The sequence below is a fragment of the Pteropus medius genome, unplaced genomic scaffold (assembly GCF_902729225.1).
Source record: "Pteropus medius unplaced genomic scaffold, Ma_sr-lr_union100, whole genome shotgun sequence".
In the NCBI taxonomy this organism is placed as follows: Eukaryota; Metazoa; Chordata; class Mammalia; order Chiroptera; family Pteropodidae; genus Pteropus; species Pteropus medius.
Window position 1 is genome coordinate 2,647,418 of NW_024356335.1, and position 19,610 is coordinate 2,667,027.

General features: G+C 50.6%; 1 protein-coding gene and 1 pseudogene across 13 annotated transcripts in view; one reads left to right on the top strand and one right to left on the bottom strand.

Moving 5' to 3' along the window:
- Positions 1-760: 760 nt before the first annotated feature.
- The window catches only part of MVB12B (multivesicular body subunit 12B), a 165,144-nt gene continuing 146,294 nt past the window's right edge, over positions 761-19,610 (top strand). For 2 of the 13 annotated variants that reach the window (XM_039861604.1, XM_039861603.1), the window contains exons 1-2: positions 771-950; positions 13,601-13,723. In XM_039861604.1, the coding sequence (XP_039717538.1) occupies positions 864-950; positions 13,601-13,723 (210 nt within the window). In that variant the 5' untranslated portion in view covers positions 771-863. Of the gene's footprint in view, positions 951-6,727; positions 8,352-12,040; positions 12,866-13,085; positions 13,447-13,600; positions 13,724-19,610 lie in introns of those variants that run through there. The other 11 variants (XM_039861598.1, XM_039861607.1, XM_039861611.1 and 8 more) reach the window with 10 other exon arrangements.
- On the bottom strand, positions 5,183-5,298 carry LOC120601822 (uncharacterized; annotated as a pseudogene).

Here is a 19,610-nt window from a genome sequence, read left to right on the forward strand (position 1 = left end):
ACCCTGGCTCTAGGCCTGTGTGGGTACATCATTTGCCCAGCATATGGGGAGGTGGGAAATCGCTAGCAGATTGGGGTCAATTTAAGAGGCCTGGGATTAGCAGTGGGGTCTGGGGCCTGGCTAAGCTTGTGTTGGGTCAGGTGGGGCAGTGGGGTGTCCTGAATTGGAGTGAGCTGAATTGAAGGATTGGCTTGGGGTTTCGTAAAGCCTAGGAGGGCAGAGTGGGCCAGGTGTCCCTGCAGGAGGCCAACGCGTGTGTGCATGTGTGTGTGCATGTGTGCGTGCGTGTGTGTGTATGTGTAACGGTTATCCAGGGCTCCAAGTGGCCTGGGGCCTCCCAGGGATCTGCGGCAGAGCGTTAGGGCTGGTTTAGGATAAAGTGAGGCCTAGGAGAGCTGAGTGGACCGCGGGGTCCCTGCAAGAGACCAGCTTGGGGGAGGGGATTACTGGTGTCCCAGCCCCGTGGAGGCCGGGGGCTCCCGGGGGCCTGAGGTGGGGGTTGCTTGCAGGCTCTGCGAGGCCCGGGCGGCGGCGGGGGCCGGGGGCGAGGCCGGCGTGGGGAGACGGGGTGCCGGCCGGGCGGCGGCGCGGGCTCCGAACGCCAGGGTTCCCGCTGCCTCCCTCCCGCCCGAGGCAGCTTCGGGCGCCGGCCGCCTCCCTCGGAGCCGGAGCCGGAGCCAGCGCCAGCGCCGCGAGGCCCGGAGCCCGGCCCGCCGCCGTCGTTGTCGCCGCCGCCGCCAGGCCGCGCCCCGCCCCTGCCGCCGCCGCCGCCGCCGCCGCTCCCGGTGAGGCTCGCGCTCGAGCTGCGGCGCCGGCCCCGCCGCCTGGGCCCCGGGCCCGGCCCCTCCCGCGCCGCACGGGCGATGAGAAGCTGCTTCTGCGTGAGACGGAGCCGGGACCCGCCGCCGCCCCAGCCGCCGCCGCCGCCGCCGCCGCCCCAGCGGGGAACAGTTAAGTGAGGCCGCGCGGCCGGGCGCCGCGGAGGCTCGGCCGGGCCGGCCCTGCTGCCCCGGCGGGCGGGCGGGCGGGCGCGCGCGCGGGCCCCGGCCCCAGGGTCGGGCGGGCGGGGCCGGGCCGGCCGGGGCCTGCGGGCTCCGTGCCCGGCCCGCCGCGGGGACAGGCCCGGCGCTCTCCGCCCGGCCCTGAGCGCCGCGGCGCCCCGTCCCGGCGTGGCCCTGCGCGTGCGGGCGGGACAGAGCTCCGGGACCCAGGTGCAAGCAGCGCCCCCCGGGCCGGGACAGGTGAGGGCCTCTCCACAGCCCCCTCCGCCTGTTCGAAAGGCGAAAGGCGAGGCGGCTCACCTGTGCCCAGGCCGCCGCGGCCACCTGGCACAGACTGGGGACAGTCGTTTGACGGGCCTGGCCTGGGGTCCAGCTCTCTGTGGTCACGTGGGTGCAGACCAGCGTGCACCTGAGCCTCGGGCATCATCTGAGGTGTGGCCTCATCTGTGACCTGGGGACCGCAGAGAGGACACCCAAGGCCAGGGCGCGGGCGACCCCGGGTACTCATCCTGGAAAGATAGTGGGCATGTTGATGAGCACCCTATGGAGACTCCAGCTTAAGTGAGGGACAGGGACTGGGACAACAGCTATGGCCTAGTGCAGGGGGACATCAAATCCCCAGAGACAGATCCAGGTGAAGCAGGCAGACCCATGAGCATCTTTATCCTCTGTGTTACCAATACACAACTAAATTATCAGCCTTTCTCACAATTAAAGATGCGACTATTCTGTTCCCAGCTCCTCAGCAGCCTGTTCAGCAAGGCACAGAGGAAGGCCGCACCAGGGCAGAAGGCACATGGCTGTTGCCTGTTCTCTCCTCCCTGCCCCCACCCAAGACAGCGCCCACTCAGATTTCTGCCACAAAAGCAGACAGCAGGCCAGTGTCTTTAGCAGCTTTTGTCTCTGGTGGTTCCTTCTCAATATAATCTCATTGTACATTTCTGGACAGCTGGCTGGATCTCATCTCATTTTAACAGGGCTAGAAAATCTTATCAGCTGCACCAGAAAAGCCTTAGAAAAGTTAAGAGATAAGCTCTGTGGAAGCCTAGACTAAAAACTCAGTGTATTCGCAAGGTCAGTTACAGGAGGTGGGTGACACCTTTCTTTCCGAAACTGTGCTGGGTACTTCGAGGTACTGTGCCATACGAAGAATATATAAATGAGGCCTCAGAGATAGGGCCTCCGCTGGGACCTGTGCACCAAGATCCACGTGACATGGAAATTATCGGTTCATTTGAGCCTGGAGTTATCTCCGATTCGCATTTTTCATTCCTTCCTTCTAGCTTTTAGGCCACATTCCTGATTTCTGCTGAAGGCACTTCCCCTGCCCTGCCTCCATCCAGCTGGTGGGCCTTCCCCACTCCTAGCCGGAATGTTAAATGCGGGAATTTTAGATTTAGACCTCATCTTAAGCCTTGGCTTTCCTATTCACTATGTGTTCTTGGGCGAATAAACGAACTTTTCAGAGCCTCAGTTGCCTTATTTGTGGAGTGAGGCTAATGATATCTATCTCATAGGATTATGGTGAGACGTAAATGAAATATCGCAAGAGAAGTGCTTAGATCTATGCCTGCCACGGGGCAAGTGGTCAGTAAAAGTTAGCAGTTATTATTAAGCGTTTGTTAACTGCTTAATCAGAAGAGCAGCTTCATTTTATTTTAGAGTGCCTGCGTGCAAGTTATTATTCAGCTCTTCTCAGAGTAACTAGGAAGGGGTGGTAGAGTAGAAAGAGCACTGGGCTTGGACTTAGGGGCTTGATTTGAATCTCAGTCGACCTCCTGGAACCCAGGGGACCCTAGGCAAGTCATGGAACCTTGTGGAACCTTGTGGAACCTTGTGGAACCTTTCTGAACCCCCATTTCCTTATTTGTAGAAGTGGCTTAAGAATAAAACCACCCTGTAAGGCCGAATGAGCTAATATGCATGAATGCGGGTGACATTGTAGAGGGTGTGGGGGAGGTCTTCACTAAATTCAAGTGGAGTCCAACCACAGAATTTTGTGAGTCTGTTCATTATGTCACATTTCAGATTAATTCTTAGTGTGGGGAGGGCATGAAAAATGGCTGAAGAATATCTTGCTTTTGTACATTTCACAAAACCACATAACTAAAGACATTGCTGGAACCACTTTCAGGGCCTTGGAAGGTGTGGGGTGGGGGCTGAAAGTTAATCTCTTTTAATTTCGCGATGGAGCTGCTTCTGGGGGCATCAGAATCCAGATGTCCTGGAACCTTCTGCCTTAGCAGGTTGGACGTGCTCTACACTCAAAGAGCGACATCCTTGCCGCACTAGAAAGTAATGACGGTGTTGTAGTTCAGCACGGGAAATGTCAAAGGTGCTATTATGATGATGAAGATAACAGATGACTACATGGCTGGATGCGATGGGTCGAGAACACTATTTAGTTGGCTGCGGTTGAGTGGGCAGAGCCTCCTTTGTGAATTAGGTTGTAGGAGGGGAGGCCTGGGTTCCTTGAGCGTGCTGCCTTTCCCCCAGGCTGTTCTCCGTGGCTCTGAGGCCCTCCCTGGCCAGCGTTTCACTGGCCCCACTGGCTCTCCGTGGTCTTCTGCTCCCTGGGCTGCCCTGGGGAGCCCTGGTTTCTCTGCGGTTGTCTGTTCTGTTTGCAGTGGGCTTGCCTGCATCAGATCTCCTCTTCCCAGCCACTTGGGGGGCGGAGACACTGCAGGGTGTGCTTGATCTTACCTCCTTGTTGGGAACATCCTGTGGGTATATGTTGGGCTTACTTGACACACTTCTGGCAAGATCCAGGCTGAAATGTGAGAGGCTGTGGGCCTGGAGCCCAGGGGTCGCATAGTGGAGGTTTGTAGCTCATACTTCCCTGGGGACTGGGGGACTATCTTGTTGGGCTTGTGGCTAGAACCAACCATGTGAGATTGTTCTATATACACACACATTTTTAAAAAACAGATACTGATCAGCAAAACAAAATGTTCAAAAGAATATCCTTTGATCCTTTAGAAGAGAAACATAAATGGACTCTTAATGAACTAAACATCCCTAGGATGTTTATGAAAATGCAGATTTCAGGGGCTCAAACCCAGACCTTGAATCAGAATTTCTAAGGAAGGGGCCTCAAAATTTGCATGTTTAACACAAACCTTGGGTTGTACTTGTGCTTACTGAAATTTGAGAAGCACAATTGTAAATGCTTTTTTTTAAGTTGTAAAATACACATAACATGAAATTTACCTTCCTAATCACTTTTTACTGTACAGATCAGTGGCATAAAGTATATTCGCATTGTGCAGCTAATCTCCAGAACTTTTTTATCTTGCAAAACTGAAACTCTGTGCTCCCATTTCCCCCTCCCCCCAGCCCCTGGCAACCACCATTCTACTTTCTATTTCTATGAATTTGACTATTCTAGGTACCTCGTATAAGTGGAATCATATAGTTTTTGTGTTTTTGTGACTGGCTTATTTCACTTAGCATAATGCCTTCAAGGGTTATCCACTCTGTAGCACGCATCAGAATTTCCTTCCTTTTTAAGGCCGCATGGATGTACCACGTTTCGCTTATCCATTCATCTGTCTGTGGACACTTGGATTGATTGCTTCCGCCTTTTGGCTATTGTGAATAATGCTGCTGTGAACATGGATGTACAAATAACTCTTGGAGACCCTGTTTTCAGTTCTTTGGGCATACATACCCAGATGTATCGCTAGATCGTAGAGAAGTTCTCTTTTTAACTTTTTGAGGCACCTCCATACTGTTTTCCATAGCGGCTGCATTTCTGTTTCCACCAACAGTGTACCAGGGTCCCAGTTTTTCCACATCCTTGCCAACACTGATATTGTACTTTTTGATCATAGCTGTCTTAAAGAGTATAAGGTGACATCTCATTGTGGTTTTGGTTTGCGTTGTCCTAATGATTAGTGATGTTGCACATCTTTTCATATGCTTATTGGCCATTTGAATATCATCTTTGGAGAAATGTTTATTCAAGTCTTTTGCCCATTTTTTTCACTGAGATGTTTGCTTTTTTGTTGTCGAGTTATAGGAGTTCTTTATAGATTTGGATTTTCATTCCTTATCAGATATATAGTTTGCAAATGTTTTCTCCCATTCCCTAGGTTGACTTTTTCACTCTGTGAAGTGTGTCTTTTGATGTAAGTTCTACATATGCATGCTTGATTGCATGCTCGCTTTCTTATTATTTATGCCTACAGCACCTGGTCTTCCTAGGTGGTCTCCCATCCAAGTACTAACCAGGCCCGACCCTGCTTAGCTTCCGAGATCAGACATCGGGCTTGTTCAGGGTGGCATGGCCGTAGACCATGGACCATGGCTCCACTGGGGCACGAACCCAGTACCTTCTGCGTGTAAAGCAGACGTACTAACCGCCACACTATGGAACCATGTCCTACATATTCTTTATATACATTGTAACCCTGTAGAAAAAATAGTATCGTCTATTATTTCGATTTTTATGGGGACGGAAACTTAGGCTCAGTTTAGTTAACGCGCTTGGGGTCACACAGCTGTAAGTGTCAGCTGAGATCCAAGCTCAGGTCCCTCTGACTCCAAAGCTCGCAGCCTGCTGTTCCTCTTTACTTCTCATTTCCCCACTGAGCTAATAGCAGAAGGAGGCCCCGTGGGGGTCTGCAGGAAGTGGTGCTGGTTTGAGAAGCATTCAGTTACAGGAGAGGAACTGTGAATGGAAGACTTGGCAATCTCTTCCTTCCGACCAGTAGATCTGTGTTACTGCTGAGACCTTAGAAACGACAGAGCAGTGCAGACAGGTTTTTAACTGTTTTGATCATTTGTTTGTTTGTTTAAGCATTTCATCGGCTTGTTTCAGAGCCCATCTGCTCCTCACAGTTCCCCCAACAGTCCGTGTTTGTTCTGTCCATGTCTTCGGCCTGTGATATCTTCACTACTCCGTACCCTCCATCTTTCAAGGGGGCCAGATGGAGTGGCATCTCTCCTGTCACGTCTCCGTGACTCACCAGGCACGAGGGAGTGTCCCCTCATTTGCAGTCCCTTTCTTCCTGGTTATTTCCTCCAGCCTCTGAGCTCCACGAGCGGTGGCCATGTCCTCTTCTCCGCTGGATCACCCAGCACGGTGGCATTGGCCCCAGACCCGTTAAATCAGAACCTGGGATTGGCAGGGGCAACTGTAGTTTTTACAAGCTCCTTAGGGGAGTCTTCTGTGCAGCCAGCCTGGGGGTCCACTGGGCCCCGTCAAGCCCTCCTCCAGCCTGTGTGAACTGAGTCAGACCTACCTCTGGAGCTGCCCAGAGTACTTTCCTTTTGCTTCCCTGCAGGTGGCCCATCCCTAGAATTGTGCTGTTTGTCCTGCATGGGGCTGCTTGATGTGCCTTTCTTTATCCAATGAGATATGGGTAGTTTCGAGAGGATGAGAGGAACTTCATTCATTTGTTCTTCTTCCATCCATCTATCCACAGTCCATTTATTGAGTACCCACTGTGGTGGACACAGCACCTCTGAACAACTTATATTCTGCTAGGAAAAGTGTGTTTTAACCTTCTGAGAGGCAAGGTTGTGCGTGTGCGTGTGCGTGTGCATGTGTGTGCATGCACACATGTGTACACATGTATCTCTTAAGACCGTGTCCTTGGACAACATTAGGATTCGCAGTGACAGCACCCGTCTGGCTGGGCAGTTGGGGGAAGGTTTGGGGAGAATGGGAGATGTGACTCACATTTGGAGTGATGGGGTGGGTGTCATAGGGGAGGAACTGGGTGGCCTTCATTGCAGTCCTGGCTGACTTGTGTTGCAGAGGGAAAGACTGGGGCTGTTCCCTATAGTCGATTACCTTGAGGTTTTTTCCATCCATTCATTCAGTCAGTCATCAGACATCTGATGGGTACATACTGTCTTGTATTCAAAGTTTGGATTGTGGGCCAGCTGTTTGAGCATCACCAGAGCTTCTTAGAAATGCAGCTTCCCAGGCTCCATCCTAGACCTGTTGAATGAGTATCTCTGGGAATGAGTTCAAGAATCTCTGTTTTAACAAACTCCAGGTGACTCTTATGCATGCTAGAATTTGGTAACTCCTGCACCAGAGAGTCAGATTTTTCATCTTCCTCAGTGCATACCCTCCCCCAGTGCTTGGCATAAAAGCTCACCACAAATATTTGTGGACCGACGGCTGCGTGCCAGGTCCTGTTAGGTCCTGGGAATTTGGGAGAGGCTTTGTGGGGACGACGGCAAGGTCAGCCCACTTTGAGGTATTAATGGGACACTGGATACACACCTGAGTCTCAGGAGAAAATTCTGGTCTGAGGGGGTATTTGGGAAGTCATCAGTGTACAGGTGGAATAATTGGATGCCCAGATGTATGAAAAGAAACTCTCCAAACCCGTGTGAAAGTCAGAGAGGGGTGGCGGTGGAGGCGCTTGCCTGGCTGACCCGAGGCCATGTGTTTTGATGATTCTGGCCTGGGACCCCACACGCCCAGCGTTAGGATAACGTATTGGCTTCTCCTTCCTCTGTAGACGCTGTGGCCATCAGGGTAGGGGTGCACCTCATGTCACTGAACATCAAGAGAGCATTGCTCTTGGCCTCCTGGCATGGTGTCATTCGTAGGGCATCTGCCTCTGTTAGGGTCCTCTGTCCTCCTTCTCTCTAAGGGACAATGTGGCACCAAGACCTGATGGGAGTGGGCAGGGATGACCCCCATTTGTGGTGATCGAAGGCAAGTTGGTGTGGTACTCACAGTGCGCTGGAGAATGCCACTCCCCCCGCCAGCACCAGGATCCTGGTTTTGCAGAGTCAGGCCTGTAACGGGCAGGCGTTTGACTGCTGCAGTGCTGTAGAACTTGAAACCGGATTTATTTTTGGAGAGTGAATTCCAGTATCTAGAATTGCACTGTATAGGCTGTAGCAACCTGAACCCCAGGCCTGCCTCACGTGGTTTGTGGCAAATCTGTTTGGTAATCAAATGGTTAATGTAAGTCTAAGCGTAGGTCAGAGTAGATGCGTTTATACACCAGATTCTTCTATTAGAAGCAACAGACTTTTAGTGGGGAAGAGGAAGTGCTTGCCATTGTTAGTTCCCTAGCTGGAAAATTCTTTGTGACCTAAGAGAGCTTAGAAAAATATTTGCTTTCGTTCCCTAATATCTTAGCAGCCTGTGGCTTGTAGCCACCTGACCACACTTAACAGTGTTTGTCAGGGTGGTTTGGCTTCTGACTGGTCATTCGGTAAGTGGTCCAGACCGAAGTGCGGGAGGTGCCAGGATGCTATCCTGAGGTCCGACAGTGGCGCCTCTCAGCCTACGCACTGCCTCCCACGTGGCCCCAGCAGCCGGCTGGCCATTCGCCTGGGTGCTGCATGGACCCTGGCCTCAGCTTTCCTCAGGAGGTAGGTCTCTGCATCTTGGCTGCATGGAAGTGTCCCGGTTGGTGTGTTTGTGTGTGCTCTGGTGTGCATCGGTGAAGCCTGGCCACGGCCTCCCTCCCATGTGGACGGAACAGTGTCCTTTTGTCCCCTGCTTAAGATTTGTCAGCAGAAAGGTGCCAGTAGCTGTGGGACAACAGAGGGGGGCGTGGATTCCTGCAGACCACCCCTGCCACTTGGAAACACACAAAGCCGTTGGCCATGGCAGCAGCTTTTCCTGGGGGACAGCCGGTCTTAGTGAGACCCTGCTCTTGGGCTGTTTCCCACGGCGAGTGAAATACTTATCCACCGCTCTGCCCCAGCCCCGAAAGCTGGTAGCTGCAGGCAGACACTTCAGACACTTTATGTCTTTTGGGCCCTTGACTTTGGATTTCAAACAAGCCAGTTGCAATTTCATCCTTCTGTTGGAACTTAATTAACCCACTGGTTTTGTCATTTCATTTACAGTGGCCCAATTTAACCGCCCCCCCTTCCTCAATACTTTGAAATTACTCTTCGAAAGTTGTGTGGCCAGTCAGGCCTTCAGCCCTGGGCAGTGCTGTCTGCTGGCACTGACTGCTTCTGAGCCGGCTGGGAGGCTGGCGGGGCTCCTGCTGTTCCTGCTTTGAAGGCAGTGCCCCCTGCCCCTTGCAGTTGTTGCCCACGACCCCACCCCCACCCCAAGCACTTTACACTTCTCAGCCTGCACCCCACCCCTTCGCTGGAAGGGCCTCAGTGAAGAGAGGTCGGAGCTCTGTGAGTTGGGTTTGATTTCAGTACAGGAGTTGATAAAATGAGATAAACCCCAGGCTCAGGGGGCCAGGGAAATTAAACAGAGATGATATCAAAGTTCCCCTGAGTTTTCAACTGTGATACAGTAGTTTAGTTTCCTCCCAGACCAGGGCGGGAGGCTCGCCTTTGATTCGGAAACAATGTTCGGCATCGGTTAAGCCCAGCACTACTGACTTTTAGGGATTAAGCACACTGTTGTAGTAATTCTTTGATCAGCTACAAGGGAGCAGTGTGCTGTCTGTGCGAAGGGGCTTTATAGTTAAAGTTCATTTCTCTGTGAACCCAGGATGCTGGCACTGGCTGGCACTGGCGAGCGTTGCAGCGCTGAGAGCTGGGGCCGCCCCGGGCGCCGTTTGCAGCATTGCAGGCAGAAGCAGGAAACGGGTTTCTCCCACCCAGTATTTCTGTATAGTATTCATCCAGCATGACGTAGAAAAATAATCCTCCTGCTTGCAAAGCACAGCGCACCCTAACTGACCCCAGCTAGTCCTAGTGAGTACATGCAGTATGCACGCCCGCATGCGCACATGCACACAGTCACAGTCACGCTCCTGCCTTTCCCAGGCAAAATCCTCCGGGACAGACACAGGAACAGCTGCCGGGAGCCAATTCTGCAGCCCCCAGCCTTGCAAATGATCTAGCAGAGGCTGGCCTGGCATGGGTATAGGGACCAGATGACCTGTGAGGTTCAGTTAGGAGGACTAGCTCAAGGTCAGTGTTGCCACAGCACGCCCTCCACACCCAAGAGCAGGTGTGACTCCCAGGTGCTGCCACCACCTTCATTCCTGACCTGGCATTTACCGAGTACTCACTTAGTCTCGGGTTGGCTCAGTCGGTCGTTGTGAGTAATCTCCACGTCTGTTGTCTTGTTATCTAAAATACTGGGTCAACTTTTGGCTTTCACCATCGAGACCCTCCTTGCAGCCACAGCGGCGATGGTGGAGGTTTCCCACAGCGCTCCCCGCTCCTCCTGGTTGGCCCTGCAACTTGCAGTTGGTAATGGAGCCCTGTGTGCTGTCGCCGGAGCTCACCCCGCACCATACATCAACCCGTTCCCTCCTGTGCAGTGCGCGGATGTCCCTCATTAGGCCTAAATTTACCTCCGTCCTACACAAACATGGCCTTAGCTCATTTTTATGGTTGTAAATTATTTATGAAGGAAATGTTGAATCTTGAAACCGAGGTGTGAGGAAAATTAATCCCATGTTACTTTCATCTTTCTCTACTTTTCTCCCCCTTGCTTCACTTATTGGGCTATGGCTGGAGAAAGGAGAGCTTTGGCATTTTAAATATAATTAGTGTTGAAACTGCTTCTCAGTCGGATGGGATGTTGGCCTCTCTGCACAGTGTCGTGGGAAGCAGACCAGACTGGGGAAGGAGGGCTGGAAGCCCTGTGCAGCTCTGCCACCCGCACGGTATCTGAGAACTCTAGGCCTCAGTTTCCTCTCCTCTAAAACAGGGATAATACGACCCAGCCGCTTCCGGGTTTCATGCGAGCATTGATTGAGGAGGATCCCGAGAAAGCTTTTTGAGAATCGCAAATGCAGGGGAGGTGTGTAAGTGTGTTTTGTGTGCAGTTAGGACTTTGAGATAGAGGTAGATGCTGGTGGGGATGCTGCTGAGGGTGAAGCCAGGCATTGTTGGTATTTTATGTTTTCAACCAGCATTGCCTCTTACCAGACAGGTTAATGTTGGCCTTAAACACCCTGTCCCCCTCCCTTTCCCTCCCTGGGCAGATTCGCTCTGCAGGCCAGCATTAATGGCCTCTTCTCCCCGTCTCAGAGGCCTGGCCTGTGACCCTGGGTGGCTGAGTACTCGGCGGTGCCATCCCTTCTGGCTCAAGGCTCCACGCAGCCTGGGAAATGTGGAGTGCTAGTTAATAAATGGCCTTTTGTTAGGAAGGTCAATTGAAGTGACGGTAGAGACGCTGTTAAAAGTAATTTGCAGTCAGAAAATATGTAATTCAGGGCAAGCTGCTTTGAGTGATTGCCTCTGCCATGGATATCTTGGGCGTTTCTCATTAAAAGCTTCCTTTGCTGGTGGTGGTGCTTCCTCCACTGCGGAGCTGGCCTCAGCCCCACGTAGCGAGGAGTCATTTGTCTGCATTTCACAAAAGGCTGCCTTGATCCCCAGGGCACGCAGCTGGGGGGAAAGGAAAGAAGAAGGCGTGCGAGATGCTCTGTGCTAATGCTCCGCACAGGGCATCCTCCCATCCTGCAGGCTGGGCTGTGACCAGGCGCACACGGGCACAGGCCGCTGGCTCCTTTGTCTGCCTCAGCTGCAGGCAGCCTGCAGCCATCTTGGAACCTGCTGCTGGGCTGCTTCCCTGGTGCATTCTGGGAGCAGCATCGTTGCTTTAAGAGTGAATTCACCCTGCTGTATTTGATAGCCTGCTTCAGAGCAAAAGAGAGCAATCGTCATCAGTACCTCGTGGAGGATATTTTAACCCAAGGACGTGAATCTATCAGCACATAAAATATTTCTTATTTATTCCCATGCTTATCTCCCCCTTCCTCTCTCTTAGATAGTAGAGGCAGTACTATCTTAATAATAATAAAAAAAACTTACCTCGCATGTTCTTTATTAAATTCACAGCATGATATTTTAGCTCTGGCAGAATCCTTACACTCTGTTAATGACTTGTTAATTGCAAAGCATTTTGGTAACCAACAGCAGGTACCGGTATTTTGCAAACCGCAGCAATGTTATTGTCATGTTACCAATAATATGGGTTTTTCCAAGAGAAGATACTTTTTGATCAGTGTTTGCTTTGAATTGGGCCAGTGCCCATATTTAATTCTAAACCTTCTTTATTGGGGAGTGTGCATGCATATTTATTCACTAAATATTTACTTCATGCCTACTGTGTGCAGGAAGCACTAAGCCCTGTGCTTTATGCAGATAAAGCTGCCTAGTAAATGCAGTTTGAAAATTAAAAAATGATGCAGTGGTGCGGTGTGGTATCCTTATGCCTTGCCCTGGGCTTCTGGAAGCTTATTTTCAGTAGAATTAAGTAAAGCAGAACTTAGTTTGGCTTTTATCATAAATGGGGGCCGAGGGTACAGGTACTGCCAGGCACTTCCTTGTTTTGATTGGAGACTTGGCTCCATTGCCTTGACAAGTCTGTTTCTTGAGCCTTTAGTGCTGATGACACAGGTGACTTGCATACAGCATTTTGGTTGTTCCTATTTAGGAGGCATAGTCATTTTTAATAGCCTCTGCCTCTTCCGATTCAAGGCTGAGAACTAAGACTGTTCCTTCTGCCTGCCTGGTTAGGTCGGGGTTTGGTTTGCTTCAGAAGCCGTAACCAGCCCTGGGAGATCTGGCCGACCTACAGCCAGTGGAATTTCATTGCTGCAGAAGGAGGCGGGATTTAACCTGCTCTTTTTCACTGCTTGTCCTTTTAAAAGTGCGAAGAGCCATTTACATAAGGTGTTAGCTTTTTTATTTGCTTTCTGGTGCATTGCCGCTCCAGCCGCCCAGACCCTAGTGCTCTCTATACACTGCTTGTCTCCTGTGCTCACATCAGGAGGCAGTCAGCAACAGAATAATAATTCCGTTTTCCCTCCCTTTCTCCCACAGTGCCCAGCGAGAATTACGGTCCTTGTTAGTGCTTAGCTCTGAGTAAATGCCCACACGACCTGTGGGATTAAACACAACAAAGGGGCCTGACAGTCCTCCTGGGAATGGTGCCTGCCACGTTTCTGGTCAGTTACACTGGACCCGTGTACCCCAAACCCCGCCAGTCACATCTGCTTTTTGTCAAGAGCCTATTGTGTGCCAGGGACATCTCCAGGCCATTCATTCACTTACATGACTCTTAGATTTCGTAACGGCTCTGCGACTGTCAGTATCATGACTCCTTGTTGCTCCGAGTCACCAGCTCGTAAGTCCTGGAGCCCGGACCGGAGCTCCATTCCTTTGACTCCGTGCCCAGAAGACTTTCTTCCATGTGTGTATTTGCAAAGCTCTTCCAGCGGAACAGTCCACCCTTGGTTGTGGGTTTGGAAGTCTGTACCTCCAGAAGGAAGTAGTATAAGGGAGAGAAACGCAGGGTGGGGTTAGACTTGGCCAAGTCCGATTTATCCTCGGAGAACTGCTGGTATTTGTTCAGAAGTCAGGCAGCTGGACGGGAGATCTGAGAATGTTTTGCTTTTGGGTTTGAGTCAAAATTCCCTACTCAGAGCAGGGACAAGCCCTCATTAACTATGTTATCAGTATTCAGAACTAACCCGAGAGGAACAGGGGCCAGCGATGTTTTGAATTCTTGATCTGAGGAAAGGCTCAGGTAAGGTCAGGGATCCTTTAGCCAGTCCAGGTGTGTGGAGCTTAGCTCGGGATACTCGCCCCAGGAACCTGGCTCTGTCTGTTTGAGGCTTTGCATTGTTCACTTTAAACACTCAGTGTGAATTTTGTGCTTTCTTTCCCCTTTTCGGAACCAGGACCAATCCACCATGCCTGAAGTCAAAGACCTTTCGGAAGCCTTGCCAGAGACGTCAATGGATCCCATCACGGGAGTGGGGGTGGTGGCTTCTCGGAACCGAGGCCCGACAGGCTATGATGTAGTAAGTCAGGATACTGCTTTGTACCTTTTGTTCACTGATCCAGCAAATATTTATCTCCTGTGTTCAAGACTCTCTGAACCTGTGTGTAGGATATGTTTCTTCCCTCCAGGAACTTAAGCAGGGAGGGGATGCGTCACCAATGGGCACGTGTGGGGAGGGTCCCAGTTTGGGAGCCACAGTACCTGAGCCCACCGAGGCTGTTTCTGTGGCTGATCACTTGACCTCTGTGATGCTCAGTTTCACTTTCTGTAAAATTCAGGGGTTGGACTAGTTGATTTCCAAAGTCACTTCTAGTTGTGACATTTCATGAAAAGGATCCACGAGTCTGAAGGACCCTTGGTGGTTGTCATCGATTGCCCTACATGTATAAATGTATTGCCGTATATTCATACAGCTCTCTATAGTTTACAAAACTGGTTCCTCCCCACAAACTCATTTAGCTCTCACGACTGCACCGGAAGAGCAAGTAGCTTTATCTCCTCTTTGCTGACCAGGAGGACCCAAGCTCCGGGAAGTAAAGTGCCACAGTGCCCGTCCTTGGGAGTGGCGAGTCAGGACCAGACCCCTCCCAAGTCCAGCACTCTGACTGACCACAGCACCCCAGCTGAGCAGAGGACTCGCCTTGCTTCTCAGCAGACTGCTCTGTGGTGTGCGGTAGTACCGATGGCTGGAATTGGTTATTTTGTTGTTTCAGTCGATTAATGCCGATTTGAGTGGAGCTTGAAAAATGCAGAGTAACGTCAGGAGGGTTTAATGCTGTCGCCATGTGTCCTGAGAGTCTCAGGTGGTCTCGCTTTCACTTGCCTCATCTTGTTTATGACAGCGTTTTATTCTCGTTCACTGAAAGTGTGCACCAAGAATACTTAAGAATGAAAGAATGGAGCGGCAGCTAGAGCTGGAACTGCCGCCGTGACTGGATGAGTGCCTGATGTCCCAGGGGTGGGAGGACCGCAGTGCCTGGCCCAGAAGGAGCCCTAAGGCAGCGCTCCCAAGCTCGGCGCTGTTGACATTTCCGGCCAGATAATCAGATAATTATGTTTTGCGGGGCTGCAGTCCTGTGCACCGGAGGCTGTTTAGCAGCATCCCTGATCTCTCCCCATTAGATGCCAAAAAACAAGGCCCCCCCCCGCTGTGACAACCAAAACTGTGTCCAGAAATTACCGAACGTCCCCAGGAGGAGGGGCTTGGTTGGTGGGCAGAATCAGCCCCCAGCGAGAACAGCGCAGTAGGTATTGGGTCAGCCGGCGCTGGGTCCCGGGCGAGGAAGGAGGAGAAGCCTGTTAAAACGCTCCTCATCACTTTCCCAACTGTTTGAAATCTTATAAACATTTTTAAAGTGAAAGAATGAAGGAGTCTTTTCTGACAAAGATTTGAGTCTTACCTGCTGTCTGACTTCAAAGCACCGTTTGAATGTATAACTTGCCATAAAATAGAATCATTAGATATGGCTTTGTGCCATAAACTCTTGGGGAAGCTAATAAAAATGTTCCTGATTTGAGAAGCCAGAATATCTTTTGATGAATGAGATATGAAGCAGCACGCCGTGCATCGGGGCAGAGCCGGGTGCCCGGGTGTCTGGGAGGGCTTTCCCGGGGGGCTCACACCCAGGGCATGGGTCTCCCGGCCTTCTTGCTGTGCTCTTTTGTTGGTCTGTGTCTTTCACGTTCTGCTTGTACCTTTGGGGTCATCTCGAATGTTTGGCCAGTGGGTGGCAGATGGCCTTTGATAGTCTGGCTCTCTGAACGTCTTGGTACGTCTGACAGGAGCGGAATCTATCCCTATCATTTTCTCCTAACACCCAGCCTAGGGCAGAAGGGCGCAGTGGGAAATGAGTAAAATTAATAAGCACATTTCATGATCATGCTGCGCCATGCATTACAGTGAAAGGTGAGCAGGGCCAGAGGCTCCAGGGGTCAGCCTGGCAATTACCCAGCCTCCCCGCCGAGGTGGAGGGTGGCCGGGCTCCCTCGGAAGGTCCTTTCGGGAGAGAGCCGGAGTCATCCCGTCCTGACCGCTGGACTCTCAGATAAGCATCTGGGCATTTGGTTCCCCGGAAGTCTGACCCTGAGTTCAAGGAGAATGGGGTGGGGTGTGGCGGGGCGGGGAGACCAACTCCCCCATCCCCTTTGTCCGGAGTTTTGTGTGAAGTCAACATCTAAACTGAAACGTAAGGCGCTTCGTTGTGGCCAGGCCACAGAGATGCTTCCCCAGAACTGCAGTGGCTGGGGAGTGCCCGCTGCGGCTCGTGGCGAGCCTGCTGTGTGTCACATCTGCTGTAGGAGTCGTGTCCCCGTGCAGTCACATTAAGCCCTGGGGCTGTGAGGCACCGGATGGACGGCTGACCCTGGATGGACAGCCGACCCCAGGTGGCACCGCCACGACAGGCCCTGTTGCTGTCCGAAGTAAAAGATGCCAAATGTTTATGAAAATTAAATTTTATAACTTCTCTCCAGGTCAGGGAAAGCGTCTTAGGCTAGGGGGCTGGAGATCATTTGCTAAACTTCTCCATTTATCGTCTCGATTTCTGCAGTCCGCTCTGAAACAGCCTCCCCTCTCTGTTCCCCAGCGCTCGGCGTGGCTGGCGGTGATACCCCCTGCCGTCAGGGTGGGTGGGTCTCGGGTCTTTGTGACGCCATACTACCTGGCGTAATGACTGTCCTAGACACCTGGTGTTGGCCGAAGGTAGTACATGCTGTTTTGTCATGTGTGGATGGTCAGTTTTCAGTAAATCATAATGCCGTAGAAACACTTCATGCCGAAACTCCTGTGCATAGAATTCAGCTTTGATTTCCAAGTGGCTCAGGATGTTGCGGTGTCTAAGGCCTCAGGCCGGACATCACTGATGACCATTGTTGGGTGTATTCGTGTGTATTTCCAGTGAAATACAGCCTACCTTTTACCTAAATTCTTTTGCCTTTCTAAACTAGTCTTTACAACTCAGAGACTAAAGCCACAGCACTGCATTTATGAGATGACTCTTTCCAGAAAGGCGAGTTCATCCTTTGATAACACTCTTTTTGGCAGTGTACTTTCACATGATAGTATATTTCTGGGGGACAAAAACAGAAAGTCAATCATACAGGGAAAGAATAATCAAACACTCCAGAGTGTTTTAATTTAAAAATTTTAATTTATCCAACCTATTTTTTGAGTACCTACTATATGCCTGCTAGGAGCTGGGCTATAACGGTGAGTGAGAACATGTACTGTTCCTGCCTTTGTGAAGCTTGCAGTCTAGAGGGAGAGAAAGGCAATTAAACGATCCCACGAATAAACGTAAAACTGAAATTATGGTAAGTGCTTTGAAGGGAAGCCCTAACGCTCTGTCTCTCAGATCGAGCTCTGCAGATCTATCCATGTCTCTTGCTTGATCCCAGATGATGACGGCATGAACCCCTTCCAACTTGCTTCTAGATGTCGCTCCCTTCCATGCCCCGAGACCTGCCAAGCATCTGTCCTCCAGCTTTTTTCTGAGCCTTTCCCAGGGCACCACCTCAAGTGTGCTCAGAGTTCTTCCTTGCTCCCCTGTCAGCACACCGTGCAGTTTTTGTTGGTGACGTCTGCGAGGTCGCCCCCGGCTGGGTACAGCGCCCCTGCTAACCTGGCAGCGACCGCTTCCGCCTTCTGGCCTGAGTGGGGATGGACGCCACTCTCTCTCCTGTTCCGTTCTTCTGTGACCTTCCACGGTTTCCCACAGAACGGCTGAGACCAGAATTACTTTTCAGGAGACTTTTCTGGAGCTTTGAGGATGAAGGGAATGAGAGTAAAAAAAAATCTCAGAGAATCTCGACGCCTACGGCCGAGGCCCAGGTCGGTCCTCTGACCCGCGGCTGGCCCAGCTGGCCCTGCTTTCGGTCCTCTAACCCAGAATGGCGTTAGAACGCCATCCGGAGAGTCCTGGCCAAACCAAGTCTTGGCCTCCGAGAGACTAAGAGAGATTTTTCTTCTTCCTCACTCTAATCTAAGACCTCCTCCATGTCTTCCCTGAGAAACCCCACCCTACCCATGGGAGTCTTTCTGGCACGTGACCCAGAGGTGACAGATTGTCCCCTAGTTCGGTGACTGTTCTCAGATGTCCACATGGGGGATTCTCAAGCCTTTATGGGCCTCAGTTCCATGGAGGACCCCATGTCCCAAATTCCTGCTGTAGCAGGTCTGGGGTAGTACCTGGAAATTTGCATTCTAACCAAGTCCCCGAGGATGTTAATGCTGCTGGTCCAGGGGCCACACGTTGAGAACTATTGGTCTAAGTTAAGGCATTCCTAAATAATGGCTACATGTGGTCACCACAAGTCTGTCTCAGGAAGGGCTGTGCTGACTTTTCCTGTTGTTTTTCAGCCTCTTGATTTAAAGTTCAAGAGGCCTCTGGGGATATGTGTGTAATGTTGGTGGGTTTTTTTTAGAAACATATTTTAAACATGGGATGATACTATTAATACTCTTCTAACTTTAAAAATAATACAATATTGTGGGCATAAGCATATCAATCCATATAGGTGTAGCTCATCCTTTTAATAATGCTTATTTTATTATCTGGCTATACTAAAATTTGGCTAAAAATCCCATATTGAAGGACATTCAGGTTTTTTCCATTTTGTAATTTTAATATTATAAAAAAAACCGAAACATTCTTGTATATGTGTATGTGTCTTGACATGATTGTCCTGTTAGCTCCATAGAATAATTTCATAGGTTAGAATTATTGGGTCAGGGTATTCACATTTTAAATCCGATAGATATTACCAACTGCCTTCCAGAAAAGTTGTGACATTTTGTCATTTTCTATTCTCATTAAGTGAGCGTGAGCACAGTAAGTTCGGTGGGGTGGGGGTGAGTTGACTATATCGTCCCTCCCTCTAGGCTTTGCACCATCTTCAAAGATACCACAGCTGGGTGTATCTTTGAGAACAAGGGGCTGAATGACGATGCGCACACTTGTTTCCGTGATAGCCGTGGGTCTTCTCCCCAAAAGGCTTCTCATGTTTGATAACCAGATGTAGGACAAAAATCTAAGTTCTTTAACTGGGCACACATGGTTTCACTGTATCATCGAGTCTCACTTCACCTCACATCTTGGGGCTTATTGAACCTCTCATTTTCTCATGTTCAGAATAAGTATGAGCTTTGTATCGTCACACCTCTGAGCCTACTTTTTCCATATTTCCAAGATTCCTATACCCCTCCTGTTTTGGTAAAATTTTACTCATCCTTTAAAACCCAGTTCGAACAGCTCCTCAGTGAAACTTTTCCTGGCATTACTCATTCATTCATTTATTTATTCATGAATTGGTTTCATAAATATTCATTGACTACCTACTGTTGTGCAAGGCACTAGGAATCAGAGTATTCTGGAAGGTCGGGTCCCATAAGGTGATGAGTGAGAATGGACGGATGGATGAGGCCAGGTCACAACAGAATAGTGTAAGCCACACAAAGTTTATTCTGAGGGTGGTGGGAGTCATTGAAGGACTTTAAGGAGAAGCGGTTCTTTCTTAGACTTGTGCTTTTAAAAGTTTGCTTGTTGCGCACAACAAGGAAAATAACTGGACAGTGTAGACTGAGGCGAGTGAATGAGTCGGCAGGTTCCGTGTTAGCGCAAGGTGAGAGGGTCAGTGTGGCCTAACCCGTTAATTGTGGGGATGGAAGGAAGTGGCTGGATCAGAGGGCTGTGGGCCACGGGGATCAAAATACATATTCTTTCACAGAAAAAAAAATAGATTGAATGTTGGGAGATGGATGCAGAGGTTAAGGAAAGGGTTGGGCCAGAATGACACCAGCATGTCATGCTGTCTGTTGAGATAGCAACATAGACAATCAGGCAGGCGGCGGGCGGGAGGAGGCCAGCTGGTTCGGTTTTGGACACGCCGAATTGGAGGTGCTTGTGTAA